The sequence below is a fragment of the Dendrobates tinctorius genome, unplaced genomic scaffold, assembly GCF_039654945.1.
Source record: "Dendrobates tinctorius isolate UK_male_01 unplaced genomic scaffold, ASM3965494v1 ptg000014l, whole genome shotgun sequence".
NCBI lineage: Eukaryota > Metazoa > Chordata > Amphibia > Anura > Dendrobatidae > Dendrobates > Dendrobates tinctorius.
Window position 1 is genome coordinate 8,496,715 of NW_027361682.1, and position 21,878 is coordinate 8,518,592.

Genomic DNA, 21,878 nt, shown 5'->3' on the forward strand with positions numbered 1-21,878 from the left:
TGTTGAGAGGGTTCAGCATACTCCCTGCTGGGGGCAGTGCTGGGTCCCACTCCATATGTTACAGCTTGTGCCAGTTTGTTCAGTCCCCTGTTATAGTAGTATCTTTTGCTTTGCTTCCAGTTCACACCAAGGTGCTGATCTAGGGGGGGTGAGGTCGTGTGGCCTCAGGTTTTTTGTATATCAGATGTGTTGGATTTTATTAGGGTTTTTGCGTGATTGCAGACAGTATCTTTTCTGTCCTATCTAGACAGTTTGGGCCCCATCATTTGCTCAGTCTATTTTCTGCCTATGTTTGTGTCTCATCTTGTCTCACCGACAATATATGTTTGGGGGCTGTCTATTCCTTTGGGGATCTGCTCCTGGGCAGTTTAGATTTCACCTTTCTGGCTTTAGGCTTAGTTAGTTCTCCGGCTGTGCTGAGGCGTCTAGGGCATCGTAGGAACGCTCCACGGCTACTGCTAGTTGTGTTGTTAGGATCAGGGGTCTGCAATCCGCTGAGTTACCAACCTCTCTGGTTTCCTGGTGGCTTAGCCTGTTACTGCCATCCTCCTCGGTGACCCATTCATAACAATTGGCCATATCTACAAGGAAGGGTTTCAGCTCAAACGCTCAATCATTAAATAGGTGCTGCCCCACCGAGTGACGCCTGGCACAGTGAGCGCCTGTCACTGACCGGGACAGCGCTCCAGGACTCATCCTAACCTCAGAGAACTTTAAGGGTATGTGCACACGCTGCGGATTCCAGTGCGGTTTTGGCCTCGCGGATTTTGTAAAATCCGCAGGTAAATCTGCAGGTCAAAAGACCTGCGGATTGCTCTGCGGTTTTGCCCTGCGGTTTTTCATCTCCTCAATGGACGAGATGGCAAACCGCAGCGGAATCCGCAGAAGGAATTGACATGTCAATTCTTTCTGCTCTTTCAAAACCGCAGAAAAACCGCGCGGAAAAATCCGCACCGTCTGCACTGCGGTTTTTTATTCCCATAGGGAATAATGGTACTGTGCACCACAGCAAAAACTGCTGCGGACCCGCAGCGGCCAAATCCTCTGCAGAACCGCAGCAGAATCCGCAGCGTGTGCACACACCCTAAGACTTGATTTAAGCTAAGTACCAAGCACCCACCACATCGATTGAACTTAAATCAGTTTATTGGGCTATAGGTATCAGGCTTTTTTCTGAGTACTTTCATTCTGACAGATCACTTCTACAGTCATACTCAGCACTAACTCCTAGCACCTTAGTGCGATCTATTTATACTCATTTGCACAGCTCTATATGTTCTCAGCTAAATATTTTATTCACCTACCCTAGTATTTTTTACTTTGGGCACAAACCCTTATAAGTGTGTTTTAATACCCTCCTCTTTTTAATCTAGGTCACCAAACAGACCTTACATCTGATTTATCAACCTGCACTACGTATTTGAAAACCACCTACACTCCAACAGGTACGTAATATTGATCAGTATTGTGTTATTGTGTTCATATGTCTGAATCGTAGCGCGAGTACATCACATATATGTTTATTTGCTATTATTTGATTACCCCCTTGTGGTAGGGGGCTTGTACTTGCAGATGATCCAGCTTTTATATACTAGCGCCGCTATACTATACCTTATTAATGTTTAAATTAATATGCCTTAGAAATCGCAGTCACCCAGCTCAATAGTTGTGAACAGCTGTCCAGGCGGAGTTTGATCAATTGCTGTCTCCACTGAACCTGGAAGCAGAGAAGGCCGTGTGCAATAACTGTGCGAACCTAGTGGCGGCCCTATAGCTCTGGTGCAGTATGTCATTTTGCCAACAAAGTACGGGCGTGGTTCAAATCACTCTTGCGGCGTGAGCTCAAGATGAAGGATCTCTGAACCCTGCGTAGTTTTGAGATGGCTACTAAGATGGCTATCATATAATGGTAGTGTTGGAAGGGACCTCCTGGGCCATCTGGTCCAACCCCCTGCTTAAAGCAGGATTCACTAAATCATCCCCGACAAATGTCTTTCCAGCCTCTGTTTGAAGACTTCTATTGAAGGAGAACTCACCACCTCTCGTGGCTGCCTGTTCCACTCATTGATCACCCTAACTGTCAAAAAAATGTTCTAATATCTAATCTGTGTCTCCTCCCATTCCGTTACATCCCATTGTTTCTAGTCTTTCCTTGTGCAAATGAGAATAAAGATGATGGGCAGCACGGTGGCTCAGTGGATAGCACTGCAGTCTTGCAGCGCTGGAGTCCTGGGTTCGAATCCCACCAAGGGCAACATCTGCAAGGAGTTTGTATGTTCTCCCCGTGTTTGTGTTAGTTTCCTCCGGTTTCCTCCCACATTCCAAAGACATACTGATAGGGAATTTAGATTGTGAGCCCCATCGGGGACAGTGATGACAATGTGTGCAAACTGTATAGCGCTGTGGAATATGTTAGCGCTATATAAAGATTATTATTATTATGATCCTTCTAAATGTGACAGCCCTTCAGATATTTGTAGACCGCTATTAAGTCTCCTCTGAATCTTCTCTTTTGCAAGCTAAACCTTCTCAAATCCTGCAACCGTTCCTCATAGGACATGGTTTTCAGACCGGTCACCATTCTGGTCGCTCTTCTCTGAACTTGCTCCATCATTTGTTGATGTCTTTTTTAAAATATGGTGCCCAAAACTGGACACAGTATTCCAGATGAGGTCTGACCAAAGAGGAGTAGAGGGAAATAATGACTTCACGTGATCTAGACTGTATGCTTCTGTTAATACATCCTAGAATTGCATTTGCCTTTTTTGCTGCTGCATCACACTGTTGACTCATATTCAGTCTGTGATCTATTAGTATACCCAAGTCTTTTTCACATATGCTGTTGCTTAGCCCTATTCCTACCAATCTGTATATGCTTTTTTCATTTTTATTGCCCAGATGTAGTACTTTGCATTTTTCCCTGTTAAAAACCATTCTGTTAGTTGCTGCCCACTTCTCCAGTTTATTTATATCTTTTTGAATCCTCTCTCTCTCTTCTCTAGTATTAGCTATCCCTCCTAGCTTTGTGTCATCAGGAAATTTAATCAGTGTACCCTCAATTCCTTCATCTAAATCGTTGATAAAGATGTTGAACAATACAGGGCCCAGGACAGAGCCCTGTGGTACCCCACTTGAGACATTCTTCCAACTGGATGTGCAGCCATTTATGACCACTCTTTGGGTCCGATCACTAAACCAGTTATGAATCCACCTAACAGCTGCCTTGTCCATTCCATATTTAATAAATAACAATGCGAGTAGGGGACCTAAACCCAGAGTGCAGAAAAGTGAAATATACAATTCTGTCAACAATGTGATTCAAAGTAAACCATGGGTAAGAAAAACCACGTTAATTAAGCACTACTGCGAGAATTGGACTGTACTAAGATTGGACAATTGGAAAAAGACCAACATAAAAACAAGAGGCAAAAAAACGACTATAAGTCCAAAATATTGGTAGTATAAAATATAAATTTTATTAATATATCTGGATTTAAAATGGTATAGGATCAAAAATTACATAAATTACAAGTGGCAAGGCAGAGCTGTATGCTATATAAAAAGAGAGATACAGTATGGTGTGCAACTCAGTAGTATAAAATAGGTGTGGATATCTATGAGTGTAATGTACAAGGATATACGGTAATAAGAAATTATAATATATATATATATACAGTATATACACATATAATTAATAATATGTGATAAAAAGTGTAAAAAATACAATGTGTGGAATATATATTTATATAAATGTGATTGTGGCAAAAATATGCAATAAAATCAACACCCAGAATAAAGTGCAAAATAGTGCAAATTGTACAACAACAAATATACAGTATTTTTCGCTTTATAAGAAGCTCCAGATTATAAGACGCACCGGCAGCACCCGGGGGACCCAGCGCAGTGGCGGCAGCACCAGGTACAGAGTGGGGGACAGAGTGGGCGACAGCACCCCGGGGACAGAGTGGGCGACAGCACCCCGGGGACAGAGTGGGCGACAGCACCCCGGGGACAGAGTGGGCGACAGTACCAGGGGACAGAGCGGTAAGCAATAAGACACCTGGATTATAAGAAGCACCACCATTTTATTAAAAGAACGTTTTTTTCCTATTTTTCTCCTCAAAATTTGGGGTGCGTCTTATAATCCGGAGCTTCTTATAAAGCGAAAAATACTGTATATTTGTTGTTGTACAATTTGCACTATTTTGCACTTTATTCTGGGTGTTGATTTTATTGCATATTTTTGCCACAATCACATTTATATAAATACTAGCTGAAGAGCCCGGGCATAGTAACTAACTGTGGTTAGTTATAGCAAATTATAGTTATCCTCCATCCCATAGTCCCGTGCCCATATACCCATCATACATATCCATGATCCCATAGTCCTGTGCCCATATACCCATCATACATATCCTCCATCCCATAGTCGAGTGCCCATATACCCATCACACATCCTCCATCCCATAGTCCCATGCCCATATACCCATCATACATATCCACGATCCCATAGGCCCGTGCCCATATACCCATCATACATATCCGCCATCCCATAGTCCCGTGCCCATATACCCGTCATACATATCCTACATCCCATAGTCCAGTGCCCATATACCCATTACACATCCTCCATCCCATAGTCCCGTGCCCATATACCCGTCATACATATCCTCCATCCCATAGTCCAGTGCCCATATACCCATCACACATCATAATGAGGGGCGGGGCTTGACGCGCACACACTGTTTCCCCATTATGTAGATAGGGGCATTATGACATTATAATGAGGGGCGGGGATTGACGCAGGCAAGGAGGAAGCCTTGTGTAGCGCCTGTGTCAGATCGCTGATCTGTCACAACGATCTGTGATGTCCCCCCTGGGACAGTGTAATAAAGTTAAAAAAAAAAGTGTAAAAATAATTTATAAAAAATCGCTAAATAAATTTAAAAAAAAAAAAAAAAAAAAAAAATTATTCCCTAATTCATTTTTTGGAAATAAAAAAAAAAACAATAAAAGTACACATATTTAGTTTCGCCGCGTACGTAACGATCCTCCCTATAAAACTGTCCCATTAGTTACCCCCTTTAGCGAACCCCTTAAAAAAATAAAAATAAAAAAAATGCTTTATTATCATACCGCCGAACAAAAAGTGCAATAACGCGCAATCAAAAAGACGGATCTAAATAACCATGGTACCGCTGAAAACGTCATCTTGTCCCGCAAAAAACTAGCCACCACACAGCGTCATCAGCGAAAAAATAGTTATAGCTCGCAGAATAAAGCGATGCAAAAATAATTACCGTACATACTCGTGTATAAGCTGACTCCCCCAATTTTGCAACAAAAAACTGGGAAAACTTATTGACTCATGTATAAGCCGAGGGTGGTGCTGCACAAGGGTTAATGGTGGTCCAAAAAGATGCTCCATAGATAAATACCCCCATAAAATGCTGCAAAAGGGTTAATGGTGGCCCAACATGATGCTCCAAGGATAAATAGCCCCATATATTTCTGCACAAGGGTTAATGGTGGCCCAAGTAGATGCTCCATACATAAATACCCCCCGTATGCTGCACAAGGGTTAATGGTGGCCCAAGTAGATGCTCCATACATAAATACCCCCCATATGCTGTACAAGGGTTAATGGTGGCCCAAGTAGATGCTCCATACATAAATACCCCCCATATGCCGCTGCTGCTATAAAAAGACATACTCACCTCTCCGTCGCTGGGGGCCAGGTGCCGGTGTAGCCGCTGGCACTGGCTATATTTACCGTTCCCGGTTCCATCGCTGTTTCCCGGGTCCTGTGCCGTGACGTTAGCAGAGGGCGCGCACTGACTACGTCATCGCGCCCTCCGCTGAATGTCACAGCCAGAGGACCCGGAGACAGCCATGGAACGGGGAGCAGTAAGTATTGCTCTGCACCCCCCCATACTCATCACCCCCCTCCTGGCGCCCGGTCTCTTCAGCCCCTGCTTCCAGCATGATGTCGGCGTCCCAGGCTGTTCCTGCATTCAGCGGTCACGTGGTACCGCTCATTAAATATGTGCATATTCATGAGTTTAATGAGCGGTACCACGTGACCGCTGAATGCAGGAACAGCTGGGACACTGAGATCATGGGGGAAGCAGGAGAGCTGCAGAGACCATGCCAGGAGGGGGGAGTATGGTCTCTGACACCCCCCACTCCCCCGCCGACCCCCATATATGACTCGCGTATAAACCGAGGGGGGGGGGCGTCCAGCCCGAAAAAATGGGCTGTAAATCTCGGCTTATACATGAGTATATACAGTATTTTTTTATATAAAGTTGTTTTCATTGCATAAAAGCTCCAAAACATAAAAAAATGAGGTATCGCTGTAATCGTACTGACCCGAAGAACAAAACCGCTTTATCAATTTTACCGCACGCGGAACGGTGTAAGCGCACCCCCCAGAAGAAATTCTTGAAATGCTGGTTTTTGTTCATTCTGCATCCCAACAATCGGAATAAAAAGCGATCAAAAAATGTCACGTGCCCGAAAATGGTACCAATAAAAACGTCAACTCGTCCCGCAAAAAATAAGACCTCACAAAATATGAAAAAATTATAGCTCTCAAAATGTGGTGATGCAAAAACTATTTTACAATAAAAAGCGTCTTTTAGCGTGTGACAGCTGCCAAACATAAAAACCTGCCATAAATAGTAAATCAAACCCCCCTTTATCACCCCCTTAGTTAGGGAAAAATATTAAAATTAAAAAAAAAAAGTATGTATTTCCATTTTCCCATTAGGGTTAGGGCTGAGATTAGGGGTGTGTTGGGGGTTAGGGTTGGAGTTAGAATTGGGGGGTTTCCACTGTTTGGGCACATCAGGTGCTCTCCAAACGCAACATGGCGTCTGATCTCAATTCCAGCCAATTCTGCGTTGAAAAAGTCAAATGGTGCTCCTTCCCTTCCAAGCTCTGTCATGCGCCCAAACAGTGTTTTACCCCCACATATGGGGTATCAGCATACTCAGGACAAATTGGACAGCAACTTTTGGGGTCCAATTTCTCCTCTTACCCTTGGGAAAATAAAAAAATCGGGGACTAAAAGATCATGTTTGTGGAAAAAATGATTTTTTTTATTTTCACGCTCTGGCGTTTTAAACTTCTTTGAAGTCCTTGGGGGTTCAAAGTGCTCACCACATATCTAGATAAGTTCTTTTGGGGGTCTAGTTTCCAAAATGGCATCATTTGTGGGGGGTTTCCACTGTTTAGGCACATCAGGGGCTTTCCAAGCGCAGCATGGCATCCAATCCCAATTCCAGACAAAAAAGTCAAATGGCGCTGCTTCCCTACCGAGCTCTGCCATGCGCCCAAATAGTGGTTTACCCCCACATGTGGGGTATCAGCGTACTCAGGACAAATTGCACAATAACTTTTAGGGTCCTGTTACCCTTGGGAAAATAAAAATTGGGGGTGAAAAGATCATTTTTGTGGAAAAATATGATTTTTTTAATTGTACGGCTGTACGTTATAAACTTCTGCGAAGCCCTTGTGGGTCAAAATTCTCACCACACATCTAGATAATTTCCTTGGGGGGTCTAGTTTCCAAAATGGGGTCACTTGGGGGGGTTTCCACTGTTTAGGCACATCAGGGGCTCGCCAAACGTGACATGGCGTCCAATCTGAATTGCAGCCAATTTTGCATTGAAAAATTCAAATGTGATGTGGTCCGTAAAAATAAAATGGTGTTGCAAAAATGAGAAATCGCTGGTCAACTTTTAACCCTTATAACTTCCTAACAAAAAAAATTTTGGTTCCAAAATTGTGCTGATGTAAAGTAAACATATGTGAAATGTTACTTATTGGTTTTTGTGTTCCATATCTCGTGTGATTTAAGGGCATAAAAATTCAAAGTTGGAAAATTGTGAAATTTTCAAAATTTTTGCCAAATTTCCATTTTTTTTCACAAATAAACGCAAATTATATGAATTAAATTTTACCACTTACATGAAGTACAATATGTCACGAGAAAACAATGTCAGAATCACCAGGATCCATGGAAGCGTTCCAGAGTTATGACCTCATAAAGGGACAGTGGTCAGAATTGTAAAAATTGGCCCGGTCGTGAACATGCAAACCACCCTTGGGGGTAAAGGGGGTAATGCAAAGACACCGCTATATAAAATACAATGCCTTGTTACTGCGTTTACAAATGACACTTAGAGCTAATACTAAAATACAAAATTAGCATATATAGGCATATTTAAGTGTCTAAATAATAATCAAAGCACCCCCCCCCCCCCCCGACGAAGGCTTTATTCCGAAATGCGTTCCTGCATCCACCCACCTGCTTTCACAAGTAACATCCCTGATCCTGCCATGAGTGACTAATGCTATATTGCTTGTCCCAGTCATCTAACACATACCGGGGCACAGTACAACTGTCCGATTGCTTTATGATTACATTTTGTCTGCCACATAATATTATTTAATTTTGACAAATGCTTTTTACTCATTGTTGGTTTTACGCTTTGCTTAAGTAGTGTGATTCACTTATTACTTACTGCTATCCCGGTATACCTTTTAGCAGCTTAGTTCCTATTTTGATCAGCATGGATTCATTACAATCATATACCTGTCCCTTTATCTAATTGTTTCCTATACTAGCATGTCAGCCTCATTTTTTATCATACAGTAGGTTTTTTTTTATAGGTAATTGTGAGTGTTTTTACCAGCATATTTCTGTCATTTACCATCAGTTATATATATTGATTTCGTACCACTCACTTATTAAGCTTTCCCATGTGTCCATTGTTCTTAACAATTGGCCTTTTCAGTGGTTGCAGGTACCCTCATGTGCCTTAAGTGCCATTGTTTTCCTACCTTTTTTATTGTTGTCTCAATAAACATTATTTTTTGTACCTTTAATTTTCGTCCCACCATTTGTTATGACCTTCATGTTCGGTTTGTCCTCCCTATACATCAGTTGATTATCCGAATAGTCTGCCATTCATTCGTATGAGCAAGTTTATACGTATATTCAATACTCCATCTACTCGCTTCACCCAGATCACCCTATATATACGTTTGCTTTGATTCAGTGTGCTTATTTGCTCTGGTGCTTACTATTGTGTAGCATCCCATCTTTTTTTTTTTTTTTTTTCTTTTATTACAGTGTGTAAATGTCTAGAAAGTGAAGGAGTTTTGGGAGAGAAATTTTAGCCCAGTCTTGGCTGATTTAGGATTCTAGCTGTTCAACAGTCCAGAGTCTTCCTTCCCAGATTTTTCATGTCCTAAGGCACCAAATATTTATTGGTGAACGGACTAGTCTGCACATGGCCTGTTCATCACCTGAACTCTTCTACTGGAAATTGATGTGATGTGATGGATGCAGTATGTAGTTTTACATTGTCTTGCTGAAATATGCAAGACCTTTATTGAAATAGATATTATCTGCAAGGTGCTTATGTTCTTCTAAAACCTCCATATAATATAATGTGCTGTAGATGGAGGAATATTCAAAGTCTTTGCAATTCTGCATTCAGAAACATTGTTCTGAAATTGTTCTGCAATTATTTTATTTAAGTGGGGAAAAATACCGTATTTTTCAGATAAGACCCACTTTTCTCCCCAACAATTTGGGGGAACAATGGGGGTGCGTCTTATTGGAGGCAGAAGTCGGGCTATGACTGCGGGCCCTGAGCTGGTACAACAAGTGTTCAGTGATGCGGGAGCTCTGCCGACATTTTGTGAAAGCCCGGAGTTCTGTACTTTCCATTCTCTTCTATGCGGTGGAATGTGGTAAAATGGCCACCGCAAGCGGCGCAATCTCAAATTGAGATCTCGGCACTGTGATCTCCTCTCCTGAGACCTCTATTGCGCATTTGCCACCTATGGCGACCATTTTCCCAGAGTTCATCGCATTAGAAAGTATGGATGGTGGTGTGAGGATCTAGTTTGTCACAAAATATTGGCAGAGCCCCGCCCCACTGAACACCCTGTCCTACCAGGCTGGAGCCCATAACATCTCCTACCTACGCCAGCAGCGACCTTTCCACCTCGGACCCTGCTGCTGCACCACCGCTGCCCCTCCAGTTTGTTAAAGAATAACATTTATTTCCTATTTTCCTTCTTTGGGGTCCGTCTTGCGTCTCTTTGGGGTCCAATGTGTCTCATAATCCACAAAATGTTAATTCCAAAATTTGTATGAAAAAAGTTTTTGCTTTTGTCGCCATTTTTCGACACCCATACCGATTCAATATTTCAGGATCAGGAGCTGGGCAAGGGCTTATTTTTTTCGCCCTGTGTTGTTTTTATTGTTACGATTTTGAAATAGCGATGATGTTTTGATCACCTCTTATTGCATTTTATTGCAATGTTGCAGCGACCAAAAAAGAAAATTTCTGGCATTTTAGATTTTTTTTTCTCATTGCGCTGTTTACCGATCAGATTAATTTACTTTATATTTCGATAGATTAGACATTTCTGAATGCAGCAATACCAAATATGTGCATTTTTTAAATTCATTTACTTTCAGTGTGGCAATGGGGGGGATTATTGAACTTTTGTGTTTGTTTGTTTTTTCATATTTTTAAAAACACTAGCTCTCTTTTGACTTTATTTAATAGTCGCTTTAGGAAACTTCAAGCTGTGATCATCTGATCGCCTGTGCTATGCTTCAGCACTGCTATGTATAGCAGAAATCATGATCTTCTATGAACGCCGGCCAAGAACCATAATTCACAGTAGTATCTTAATGACATGCATGTGGGTCTTCTGAAAACCCTTGGCTATCATGACAACTTAGCGCCCTGCGATCATATCACTCACGTGCTGATGGGAGCGTGGAATGATGAGCGTGCCACCGACGCTTGATAAATCCTGCTGTGTGCTGAGAAAATGGCGGGCTCATCGCCAGAGACCAGAGTATCAAAGTCAGGGACAAGACATATGATGTAAATATACGTTATATGTCGTGAAGGGGTTAGGAGATTTACAAATCATTGCATTCTTGTTTTCTTTACAATTTATACAGCGTCCCAATGTTTTTAGAATTGGGGTTGTTCAAGGTCTTTGGCTGCAGCCAATGTCTTGCTCGGTTCAAAATCTAATTTTACTACAAATTTTATAGACACTTTAATAAATAACTAAAATTTTAACATACATTTTATGACTAAAAGGCACTGTTATTGAATAATGTCAATGGTTTCATTTTTGGCAGATGACTGTACCAGGAGCTCAAAGGAACATATGATATTTTCAGATGTTAAGGAAGATGACCGTAGTATCACACCAGATACATATGAAGAGTATGCCATTATCGAAGACATACCTCCAGTCTTTCACAGCATAGATGTATCATCTGATCCCTTTCAACAGGTTCTTTCCACTGATTCTTCACAGACTTTTAAACAAAATAACCAAAGGGATGGTGAACATCAAAGAGATCACACAAGAAAGAAGAAATGTTCATGTTCAGAATGTGGAAAACGTTTCACAGACAAAACAAATCTTGCTATACATCAGAGAATTCACACAGGGGAGAAGCCATTTTCATGTTCAGAATGTGGGAAATGTTTTAATAAGAAAGCAATTCTTGTTGAACATCAGAGAATTCACACGGGGGAGAAGCCATTTAAATGTTCAGAATGTTGGAAATGTTTTAATAAGAAAACAAATCTTGTTATACATCAGAGAAGTCACACAGGGGAGAAGCCATTTTCATGTTCAGAATGTGGGAAATCTTTTAATCAGAAATCACAGCTTATTATACATCAGAGAATTCACACAGGGGAGAAGCCATTTTTATGTTTAGAATGTGGGAAATGTTTTAATAAGAAAACAAATCTAGTTACACATCAGAGAATTCACACAGGAGAAAAGCCATTTTCATGTTCAGAATGTGGGAAATGTTTTATAGACAGATCAACTCTTGTTAGACATCAAAGAAGTCACACAGGGGAGAAGTTATTTTCGTGTCCAGAATGTGAGAAATGTTATTCTCAGAAATATGATCTTACTACCCATCGGAAAACTCACACAGGGGAGAATCAATTAACTTGTCCAGTGTGTGGGAAATTTTTTGTACAGAAAAGATATCTTGTTACGCATATGAGACATCACACAGGGTAAAGTGCATTTTCATGTGTAAAATGTGGGAAGTATTTTTCAAACAAATCAAATCTTGTTATGCGTTAGAGAAGTCACACAGGGGAGAAGCCATTTTCATGTTCCTAATGTGGTAAATATCTTATATCTAAATCAAATCTTCTTAGACATCAGATTATTTACACGGGAGAAAAAATATTTTCATGTTTTCAATGTGAGAAATATTTTAACCAAAAATCAATTTTTGTTGCACATCAGAGCATTCACATAGGGAAGTTGCCATTTTTTCTTTTTTATTACTATTGACAAATTGTACAAGGTACAAACATCAGTTACAGTGAAAGTGAAGTCATATGTTATAGATGAGAAATGCATAACAACTTAAAACATTAATTGATGTTTCAGGAATATATGAAATTATTAAGAAGCATTTGTCATCAATAATCAAATTGATTTTAAATTACTCACCCATACGCTAAATGGGCAACTTGACAGCGCCACCTGTGTTGTTTTTGGATGCAATTTTCTGGCATGTGCACTGCCTGTTCCTCAGAATGATTGTTAATGGTGTTTTCTGACTCAGAAAGCCCATTTCTAAGTTGCAGTTTGTTTTAAATTAAAAAAAAACAGCAACTGTCCTTTACTCACAGTCCAGTGGTCCAGCGTTGAGTCACTGCCACTTCTCTATTTTCTGCAATGTGTCTTCCAAGCAAAGTTGCCAAAATGGGTGAAGATATAAGGGTGTCAGTCTCAAAAATGACAGTCCTAGTGGATGCTGCTCTTTCCAATTACTGTTAGAGCAAGATAATCTAGGTGCAGCAAGGGCTCATTCAGACATCTCTATTTTGTGTAAGAGTGCTCTCTGTGGTTTTCATGTATAGCACTCGTGCCTACAATAGTGAATGGGGGCTGTTCACATGTCCATGATTTTTCATTTATAGAGCAGTTTGCGCAAAATCTTGGACATATCTGATATTGTTTCGATTGTTGATTCAAAATCGGCAATGCAAGTGCATGGGTCTGTAAAAATTGGTCAGGACTCTGATGACATTCAAGTGTGGTACTATCTTCAGATAAGAGAAGGTAGAAAAACTTTTTCACATTTGAGAAAAACTAAAGAAATTCGGACCAAACTCTGAGGAAGTTATGACTGAAATAGATGATAAAACTAGGTCACTTGACTAGTACTTGAAAAAACTGACTTGTGAAAGAGCCCTAAGCCAGTTGGAGGTTATAGTAGATTCTAAGAAGGATAGAATAGATTGTCACCAAGAGTGCCCCGAATGGTTTCCTGTCTTCCTAGTCCCAGGAATCAGCAGGTGGTGGAATGGGTTGATAAATTACTGCAGGGGCTGGTGAAGATCCAAGTGTCATGGTCAACATGAGAATCAATACAGACAGAATAGGTGATAGATGATGCTTAAAACTAATTTAAAGATTTAGGCTGCAAGCTGAAGGGAAGGACCTCCAAAGTAGTATTCTCTGGAAAACTGCCTGATTCACAACACAGTAGAGACTGTGGGATCTGCAGGAGCTAAATGCATGGCTTAAGTCTTGGTTCAGAGCTGAAGGATTTGGGTTCCTTGAGCTATGAGCTGAGTTTTCATGGAAATGCATTCTCCAGATAAATTACTCCTGAATGGAAAAGGGTCAAAGCCATTTTACATAAAATCCCCTCAAAACGCAAGGGGGCACTCCCTCCACCTGGAGACACCAGAGGAGACACACCTTTACCTTGAAAACGATTAATCTGTAGAACAGCTGACCTCAGGACTTGGTCACATCAAGAACCAATGCTGATTTAAAAAAAAAAAAAAGGTTTAAATGCCTTATTAGTAGAAAATAACATAAATGCTTATGTAAATGGGTAAAGTTGTTTTCTTCAAATTTGTAACAATTCGTAAAGGACAGATTGGATCATGAATGATGGTGTTACATATACCCCTTTCCTTTATCATGTATCATCCCTCAGTTGATCTTCACTGACATATTTGACATCCTCTTGCACCTGGCATCTCTGGAGTCCCCTGTGCTATAAAAAAGCAGCGACATCATGACTTTGCAACCTTGTCAGCGCAGGAGACGCCAAAGATGCTGAAAGCCAGAAGATGCTAAAATGGCTCACAGAAGACTTCATCCGTTGGGTTGTCAAAGAAGTTTATTATAGCTGGGCTTTGATGAGTGTGATTTTAAAAATGTGTTTTTATAAATGTTTATTATGCTCTGGAGTCTGTATTGATCTTAGTAATGTACATTTGATTCTAGAGAAGATTGGCTCTTTTGAAATTCAAATTTGCCAAAAAAATTAAAAACCTCTAATTGTTCTGAAAAGATGTGTAAAACACTCTGAGGTCACTTAGAACTCTAAAATCTGTCAAGCGCTTTAATGAAAACACAAATAGTAAATTTAAATTGGAAGAAACCTTCTGGATTGCGACAACATAAAATCCTCAAAGCTTTATTGTAGTACAAACATATTAAAAGTCCACGGTGGAGGATAGAAAAACACTCGGATGCGTTTCTGGTATGCTTCCTTGATCACTGAGCTGAAACAAACCACTTGACAAGAAATTTAAAACGCACACTAACCAATAATAGAGTAAAGAAAAGACCATGTGAATTGCTATAATACATATATGAAAAAATTCTAATGAACACGCATTATATGGTTTTGTAATATATAACCAACATCATTGGTATCATATAGGTATTAGTTCCAATAAATCAACATTGTGTCGTTCCTATAGTTCAATCCTTTAGATTGTTTGGTGTCTAACTGTATTATTCAAAATTCTTCTTTAAGAGGCAATTTTTTCGTCCAGTCACCTCCTCCTGCCGGGCGATCTACCTTTTCAATACCACATTTCCATTTTGAATTTTGGTACACCAGAATGAGTGTTGTTTTTAATATTAATATTATATAGATGTTTTGAGATGCTTTTTTTCAATTTTAGAATCGTGCAGAGTATGTACCGTACTTCAAATTGCACATATTACATTGTATACAATACACTACATATTTGGTATCACAGTTAATAAAGGAATTTATATTATAGATGTCATTAATTTTATCTGTCTTTTGCGCAAAAGTGCGCATATTACACTTCATACCTGCGCATTTGAAAAAACCTTCACTAAAACCCAAGTCCTTCCAAGTTGCGGTTTCTGGTTCATACTGGGAGATAGAATATTTCCAAGAAATCAAAGTTTTTAGCTACACATTTGTGACTATTTGAAAGAATATGATTGAAGACAGGGTCTTGAAAAGGGATAGGTATATAGTTATTGATAATATTTTTGATTTCATTATACTGGATGTTATAAAGGGTGCTGAAAACAACCATTATTCCATTTAGTTTTTTTGCATTATGTGAGGTTTTATATATACAGTATGGTGGGCCCACAGCTCTTTTATACAGAGTATGATGTCCCCACAACTCCACTATACACAGTATGGTGGACCCACAGCTCCGCTATACATGTATGATACCCGCATAGCCCCCCTATAAAGCGTATGATGTCCCAAGTGCCTGCCAAAGCACAGTATAATAACTCCCACATAAGTCTTTACACTGTATAATGGCCTCCTCAGTAGTCCCCATACTATTCCTCAAACTATTAGGCTATGTTCACACGTTGCGGATTTTGTTGAGGATCCGCAGCATTTTTGATGCTCGGGATTTGCACCAAATCCGCAATGTAGTGCCAAACCAATGTTAATGAATGGGAATCCAGATTTGGTGTGCACATGCTGCGGAAAAATCAGTGCGGATTCGCAGCGTTTTATTTTCCGCAGCATGTCAATCCTTTTTGCAGATCTGCAGCGTTTCTGCACCCATTGACTTCCATTGACTCAGTCAAATCCGCAGTTGTAAAAAGGTTTGCGGATGTGCGTGCGAAAAACGCAGAAAGGCAGGAGGAAGAGTGTGTGGGCGGAGACTATGTGTGGGTCTGTCTGCGGGTGTGTGCGCGGCTGTGTGCAGGTCTGTGTGTGTAAGTGTCTGCGTAGGCAGGCATCATCTGATGGGACTCCCAGTCCCATCCAGCTATGTCTGCTGTCACATATACAGTGACAGCATGAGCCGATGATGGGATAGTAGTTCCATCATCTGGCGACTGTTTAATAGTAGAAGAAAAAACATTCATACTCACCAAACAGCTAGTCCCCGACGCCCTTGATCTGTAATAAAAATATAAACCAACCTATACTTACCTTTCTGCCGTAGTCCATTTAATAACAAGTGTCCTACGGTGATCTCACATGTAGAACAGTCACATTGGGAGATGTGACTGCTTTATAGGGCCTCCAGTGATACAGTGACAGGAGATAATCCTCCCGCAGTGTATCACTCCACCGCCGTGACTTCACCAGAGTTCATGCTGTCACTTGCGGCACCGCGGCGTGAGAAAATTTTCACACAGCAGTAGTGCCGTAAAGCGATAGCACAAACTCCAATGAACTCTGATATACTGCAGGAGGATCACCTGTCAGTGTGCCACCGGAGGCCGTGTAGGGCAGTCACATCTCCTGCTGTGACTGTTCTACACGTGAGATCGTCATGGGACACTCGTTATTAAATGGACTATGCCGGACAGGAAGTATTTGTGTTGGTTTATTTATTTTTGTTGCAGGAGATCAAGGGCGTCGGGGAATTAGGAGAGGTCGTAAGTATGGTTCAATTAAGAATATTAAAGGAGTCTATTTCAATTAAAGGATTTTTTACTTGGCGTCTGTTTTATTTACAGTTTGACTATGGAGTGTCTTATTGACACCTTTCCATTACTAATCTTGGGACTTGATGTCACAAAGGTGACATCAACCCCCCCCAACTATTACCCCACTTGCCACCGCTACAGGGCAAGTGGGAAGAGGAAGGCTAAGTGCCAGAATTGGTGCGCTATTTCTGGGGTGGCTGAGAGCTGATGTTTTTAGATGGGGGGGGCCAATATCCATGGCCCGTTCCTAGGCTATTAATATCAGCCCGCAACTGTCTGCATTCCCTTTTCTGGTTATTATAGGGGACCCCACATCATTTTTTGGGGGCTCCCCTATTTTATTAGCCAGTAAAGGCTAAGTATACAGCTGTGAGCTGATATTAATATCCTGGGAAGATCCATGGGTATTACCACCTTCCCAGGCTATAAACATCTGCCCCAATTGTTAGCTTTCCCTCTGCTGGTTAAGAAAATTACGCGGGAGCCCATGCAATTGTTTTTTTGACCATTTTTTTTTAAATTAAACATTGTGTTTCATGCATATTTCGTGTGTGTGTGTGTGTGTGTGTGTCTTTATTTAAATCTTTATGTGCCAGTTTATTATGTTCATTAACCCCTTACCGACATCGGACGTACTATTATGCCAATGCCTTCTCCCGTTTTGAACAGCTGACATGTGCCCGCCATAGCTGCAGGTGGAATCGCGATCTACCCGTGGCTTTTAGCTAGTTAAATGCCGCTGTCAAACACTGACAGCAGCATTTAACAAGAACTTCCGGCCATTGGGCTGGGTATCTGAAAATGGCGCAAATTTTTATTATTTTTTTTTTTAGCAAAGTTTGGAAATTTTTTTCACCACCTAGATAAAAGAGAACCTAGACATGTTTGGTGTCAATGAACTCGTAATGACCTGGATACTCATAATGGTAGGTTAGTTTTAGCATTTAGTGAACCTAGCAAAAAAGCCAAACAAAAAACAAGTGTGGGATTGCACTTTTTTTTGCAATTTCACCGCACTTGGAATTTTTTTCTCGTTTTCTAGTATACAACATGGTAAAACAAATGGTGTCGTTCAAAAGAACAACTTGTCCCGCAAAAAATAAGCACTCACATGGCCATATTGATGGAAAAATAAAAAAGTTATGGCTCTGGTAAGGAGGGGAGCGAAAAACAAAAACGCAAAATAGAAAAAAAGCTCTGGGGGTTAAGGGGTTAATAAACCTCGGGCTTGGTATTATCTATCCATCTATCTATCTACATATACAACTCTGGCAAAAAATAAGAGACCAATGCAAAATTTCAGTTTGTCTGATTTTTCTCTTAAAATTTAAATTGCTCTTTTGTTCTTTAAACTACTGACAACATGTCTTTGAATTTCCAAGCACTAAATTTTGCATTTATTTTAAGAAAAATGAGAAATGGTCAAAATAGCAAAAAAATTCAGTACTTACAGACCTCAAATAATGCTAAGAAAACAAGTTCATAATCATTTAGAAATAATAATACTAATGTTTTAACTCAGGAAGAGTTCAGAAATCAATATTTTGTGGAATAACCATGATTTTTAATCACAGCTTTCATGCATCTTGGCATGCTTTCCACCTGTCTATCACTGTTTTTGGGTGACCTTATGCCACTCCTGGTACAAAAATTTAAGCGGTTCTTCTTTGATGGCTTGTGACTATCCATCTTCCTTTTGATTACATTCCAGAGGTTTTCAATGGGGTTCAGGTCTGGAGATTGGGCTGGCCACGACAGGGATTTGATGTGGCGGTCCTTCATGCACACATTGATTGACCTAGCTGTGTGGCATGGTGCATTGTCGTGCTGGAAAAAAACAGTCCTCAGAGTTGGGAAACATTGCCTGAGCAGAAGGAATCAACTGTTTTTCCAGGATAACCTTGTATGCTGCTTGATTCATACGTCCTTCGCAAAGATTAACCTGCCCAATTCCAGCCTTGCTGAAGAATCCCCAGATCATCACCAATCCTCCACCAAATTTCACAGTGGGTGCAAGACACTGTGCCTTGGGCTCCTGTCCAGGTTCCAGGTCTCCGTCTAACCATTAGACGACCAGGTGTTGGGCAAAGCTGAAAATTAGACTCATCAGAGAAGATTACCTTACTTCATTTGTCTATGGTCCAATCCTTCTGACCTTTGGCTCTCCTTTGCTTCTCATTGATGAAAGGCTTTTTTCTAGCTTTACATGACTTGAACCCTGCCTCTAGGAGCCTGTTACGAACTGTTCTTTCCGTGCACTTCACCCCAGCTGCCATTTGCCATTCCTTTTGTAGGTCACTTAATGTCATCCTGCGGTTGCTGAGTGACATTCGAATAAGATGACGGTCATCCCAGTCAGTGGAGAGTAGCTTTCGCCCTGTGTCGGTCTGTAGCTTTGTTGTCCCCAATGTCTGCTGCTTGACCTTGTTGTAATGGACTGCCGTCTTAGAAATTTTAAGGATGGCAACATGATGCCCACTGTATTCCTCTGCTAGTAAAGCCAAAATTGAGCCTTTTTTTTCCTCACTCAAGACTTCTTTTCAACTCTTTTGGCATAGTTATTTCTTCATTCCTATTACTTTTGGGATATTGCTACCACTTGTGCCATCCAGCTTGTCCTATTGCAAGAGGATTGTGAACACCACAGCCGGGTTTTTTATACCTTCTTTCGTTAAATAAGATTTGGTTCAGGTGATCACCTAATCTGAAGCACATTAAGTAGAATGAGGTGTACTCTGGTTGGAATTCTACTGACTGGAATGGAATGGCTGTCAGACAGGTAGAGAAGCTGATTTCTATAAAACTGAGAATTACACAAATTGAGGGGTCACCACAGGGCAATTTAAGTGTGATCCAACCTAGGCCTATAAATACTATATCACAATTGAAAAGTAGAAAAAGATATATGCCATAATAAGAGGATCACCACACAGCAATACACATGACACATAAATTCCCCCCCCCCGCCATAGGAGCCTTGGTGACATTCTATCTTTGTCTACAGGAACTCTGCCCCCAGGCTATAACTGCGTGGCCCCTGCTGTATACATATAAGTGCAACAGGAGGATTTCTGGACTGTATAATTTCAGCTACACTGGGATACTTCGCGGTTCTTAATCATGAATCGGTCTAAGGGATTGACGGCAGCAGAAAAATTGAAGGAATTTTTCAGACCTGACCCCTCTGAGAGCGCACGCTATTTACGGAACACCTCCTCACAATCTCAGCATAAAAATCGTCCCTCGGGGTGGAGAAGAGGAAGAAATAACCCTTAGCCTGCATCAACTGTTCAGATGCCTGTTTATCTCCCTCACCAGGACACCCCTGACGGAGAAAATAGAGGATGTCTACACTGAGGTGGGGACACTCCGTCACGATATGCAGGCCATGAGGGGGCGCATCACGGAAGTGGAGACAAGAGTGTCCCAGGTGGAAGACACCATTACGCCTATGGAGGCTATGCTAACTAAGGTAGCGGGATCTATGAACGCCTGGAGGCAAAAAGCAGATGACCTAGAAAACAGAATGCGTTGGAACAACATCCATGTCATCGGTCTGCCTGAACGCTCTGAAGGTCAGCACCCTGAGCAATTTCTAGAAGGCTGGCTTAAGACCTCTCTGGGAGATGAATTCTCCTCGGTGTTCTCTGCTGAGAGAGCCCACAGAGTTCCCACCAAACCTCTACCTCCAGGGGCCCCGCCTAGACCCTTCCAGGCGCGTCTCCTCAACTGCAAGGATAGAGATACCATTCTGCGCCTCGCACGACAAAAGAGCCCCATCAAGTTCAACGACGCCGTGATTTCAATCTTCCCGTATTTCTCCGTGGAACTTCAGAAGCAGCGTGCGCAATTTATCGACATCAAGAAGAGGCTCAGGGAAAAGAACATTGTATATTTCATGATTTATCCAGCTCGGCTTCGGGTTGTCCACGGGGGTTCCTCCGTGTTTTTCACGGATCCGGCGGAGGCTGCTGAGTGGCTGCGGTCCCATAGAGGATCCCCTGCAAAGGAGTCCTAGAGTATCTATTTTCATCCCTTCATTGTGGGCTTAATCAGAGCTCTCCTGGCGGACACCCAGAGATCTATAATACCGGACACTGTGTTCAGTGATGGTATCCCCTTGTTTTTTGATAGAGGAGCGGGATTTTGATCCTATGTTACTAGATTTATATTTTGTTGCTTTTTTTTTCCAAAAACTTTAGTTTTAGCTTTCAGTGTTACTTAGGTAGAGGTTGCAGCCAATGGAAGTCCTACTATTTGTGTGATGTCTCTGAGTTCTACTTAGGCACCGATACGCAACATGCCCAGATACAGTGGGGCAAAAAAGTATTTAGTCAGTCAGCAATAGTGCAAGTTCCACCCCTTAAAAAGATGAGAGGCGTCTGTAATTTACATCATAGGTAGACCTCAACTATGGGAGACAAACTGAGAAAAAAAAATCCAGAAAATCACATTGTCTGTTTTTTTTTCATTTTATTTGCATATTATGGTGGAAAATAAGTATTTGGTCAGAAACAAGCAAACAAGATTTCTGGCTCTCACAGACCTGTAACTTCTTTTTTAAGAGTCTCCTCTTTCCTCCACTCATTACCTGTAGTAATGGCACCTGTTTAAACTTGTTATCAGTATAAAAAGACACCTGTGCACACCCTCAAACAGTCTGACTCCAAACTCCACTATGGTGAAGACCAAAGAGCTGTCAAAGGACACCAGAAACAAAATTGTAGCCCTGCACCAGGCTGGGAAGACTGAATCTGCAATAGCCAACCAGCTTGGAGTGAAGAAATCAACTGTGGGAGCAATAATTAGAAAATGGAAGACATACAAGACCACTGATAATCTCAATCGATCTGGTGCTCCACACAAAATCCCACCCCGTGGGGTCAGAATGATCACAAGAACGGTGAGCAAAAATCCCAGAACCACGCGGGGGGGACCTAGTGAATGAACTGCAGAGAGCTGGGACCAATGTAACAAGGCCTACCATAAGTAACACACTACGCCACCATGGACTCAGATCCTGCAGTGCCAGACGTGTCCCACTGCTTAAGCCTGTACATGTCCGGGCCCGTCTGACGTTTGCTAGA

At 41.4% G+C, this 21,878-nt stretch overlaps 1 protein-coding gene across 1 annotated transcript in view; it reads left to right on the forward strand.

Moving 5' to 3' along the window:
- The window catches only part of LOC141071233 (uncharacterized), a 122,845-nt gene that overhangs the window by 72,139 nt on the left and 28,828 nt on the right, over positions 1–21,878 (forward strand). The window contains exons 11-12 of the mRNA XM_073559608.1: positions 1,374–1,445; positions 11,189–11,908. Coding sequence (XP_073415709.1) covers positions 1,374–1,445; positions 11,189–11,908 — 792 coding nt within the window. The remainder of the gene's footprint in view (positions 1–1,373; positions 1,446–11,188; positions 11,909–21,878) is intronic.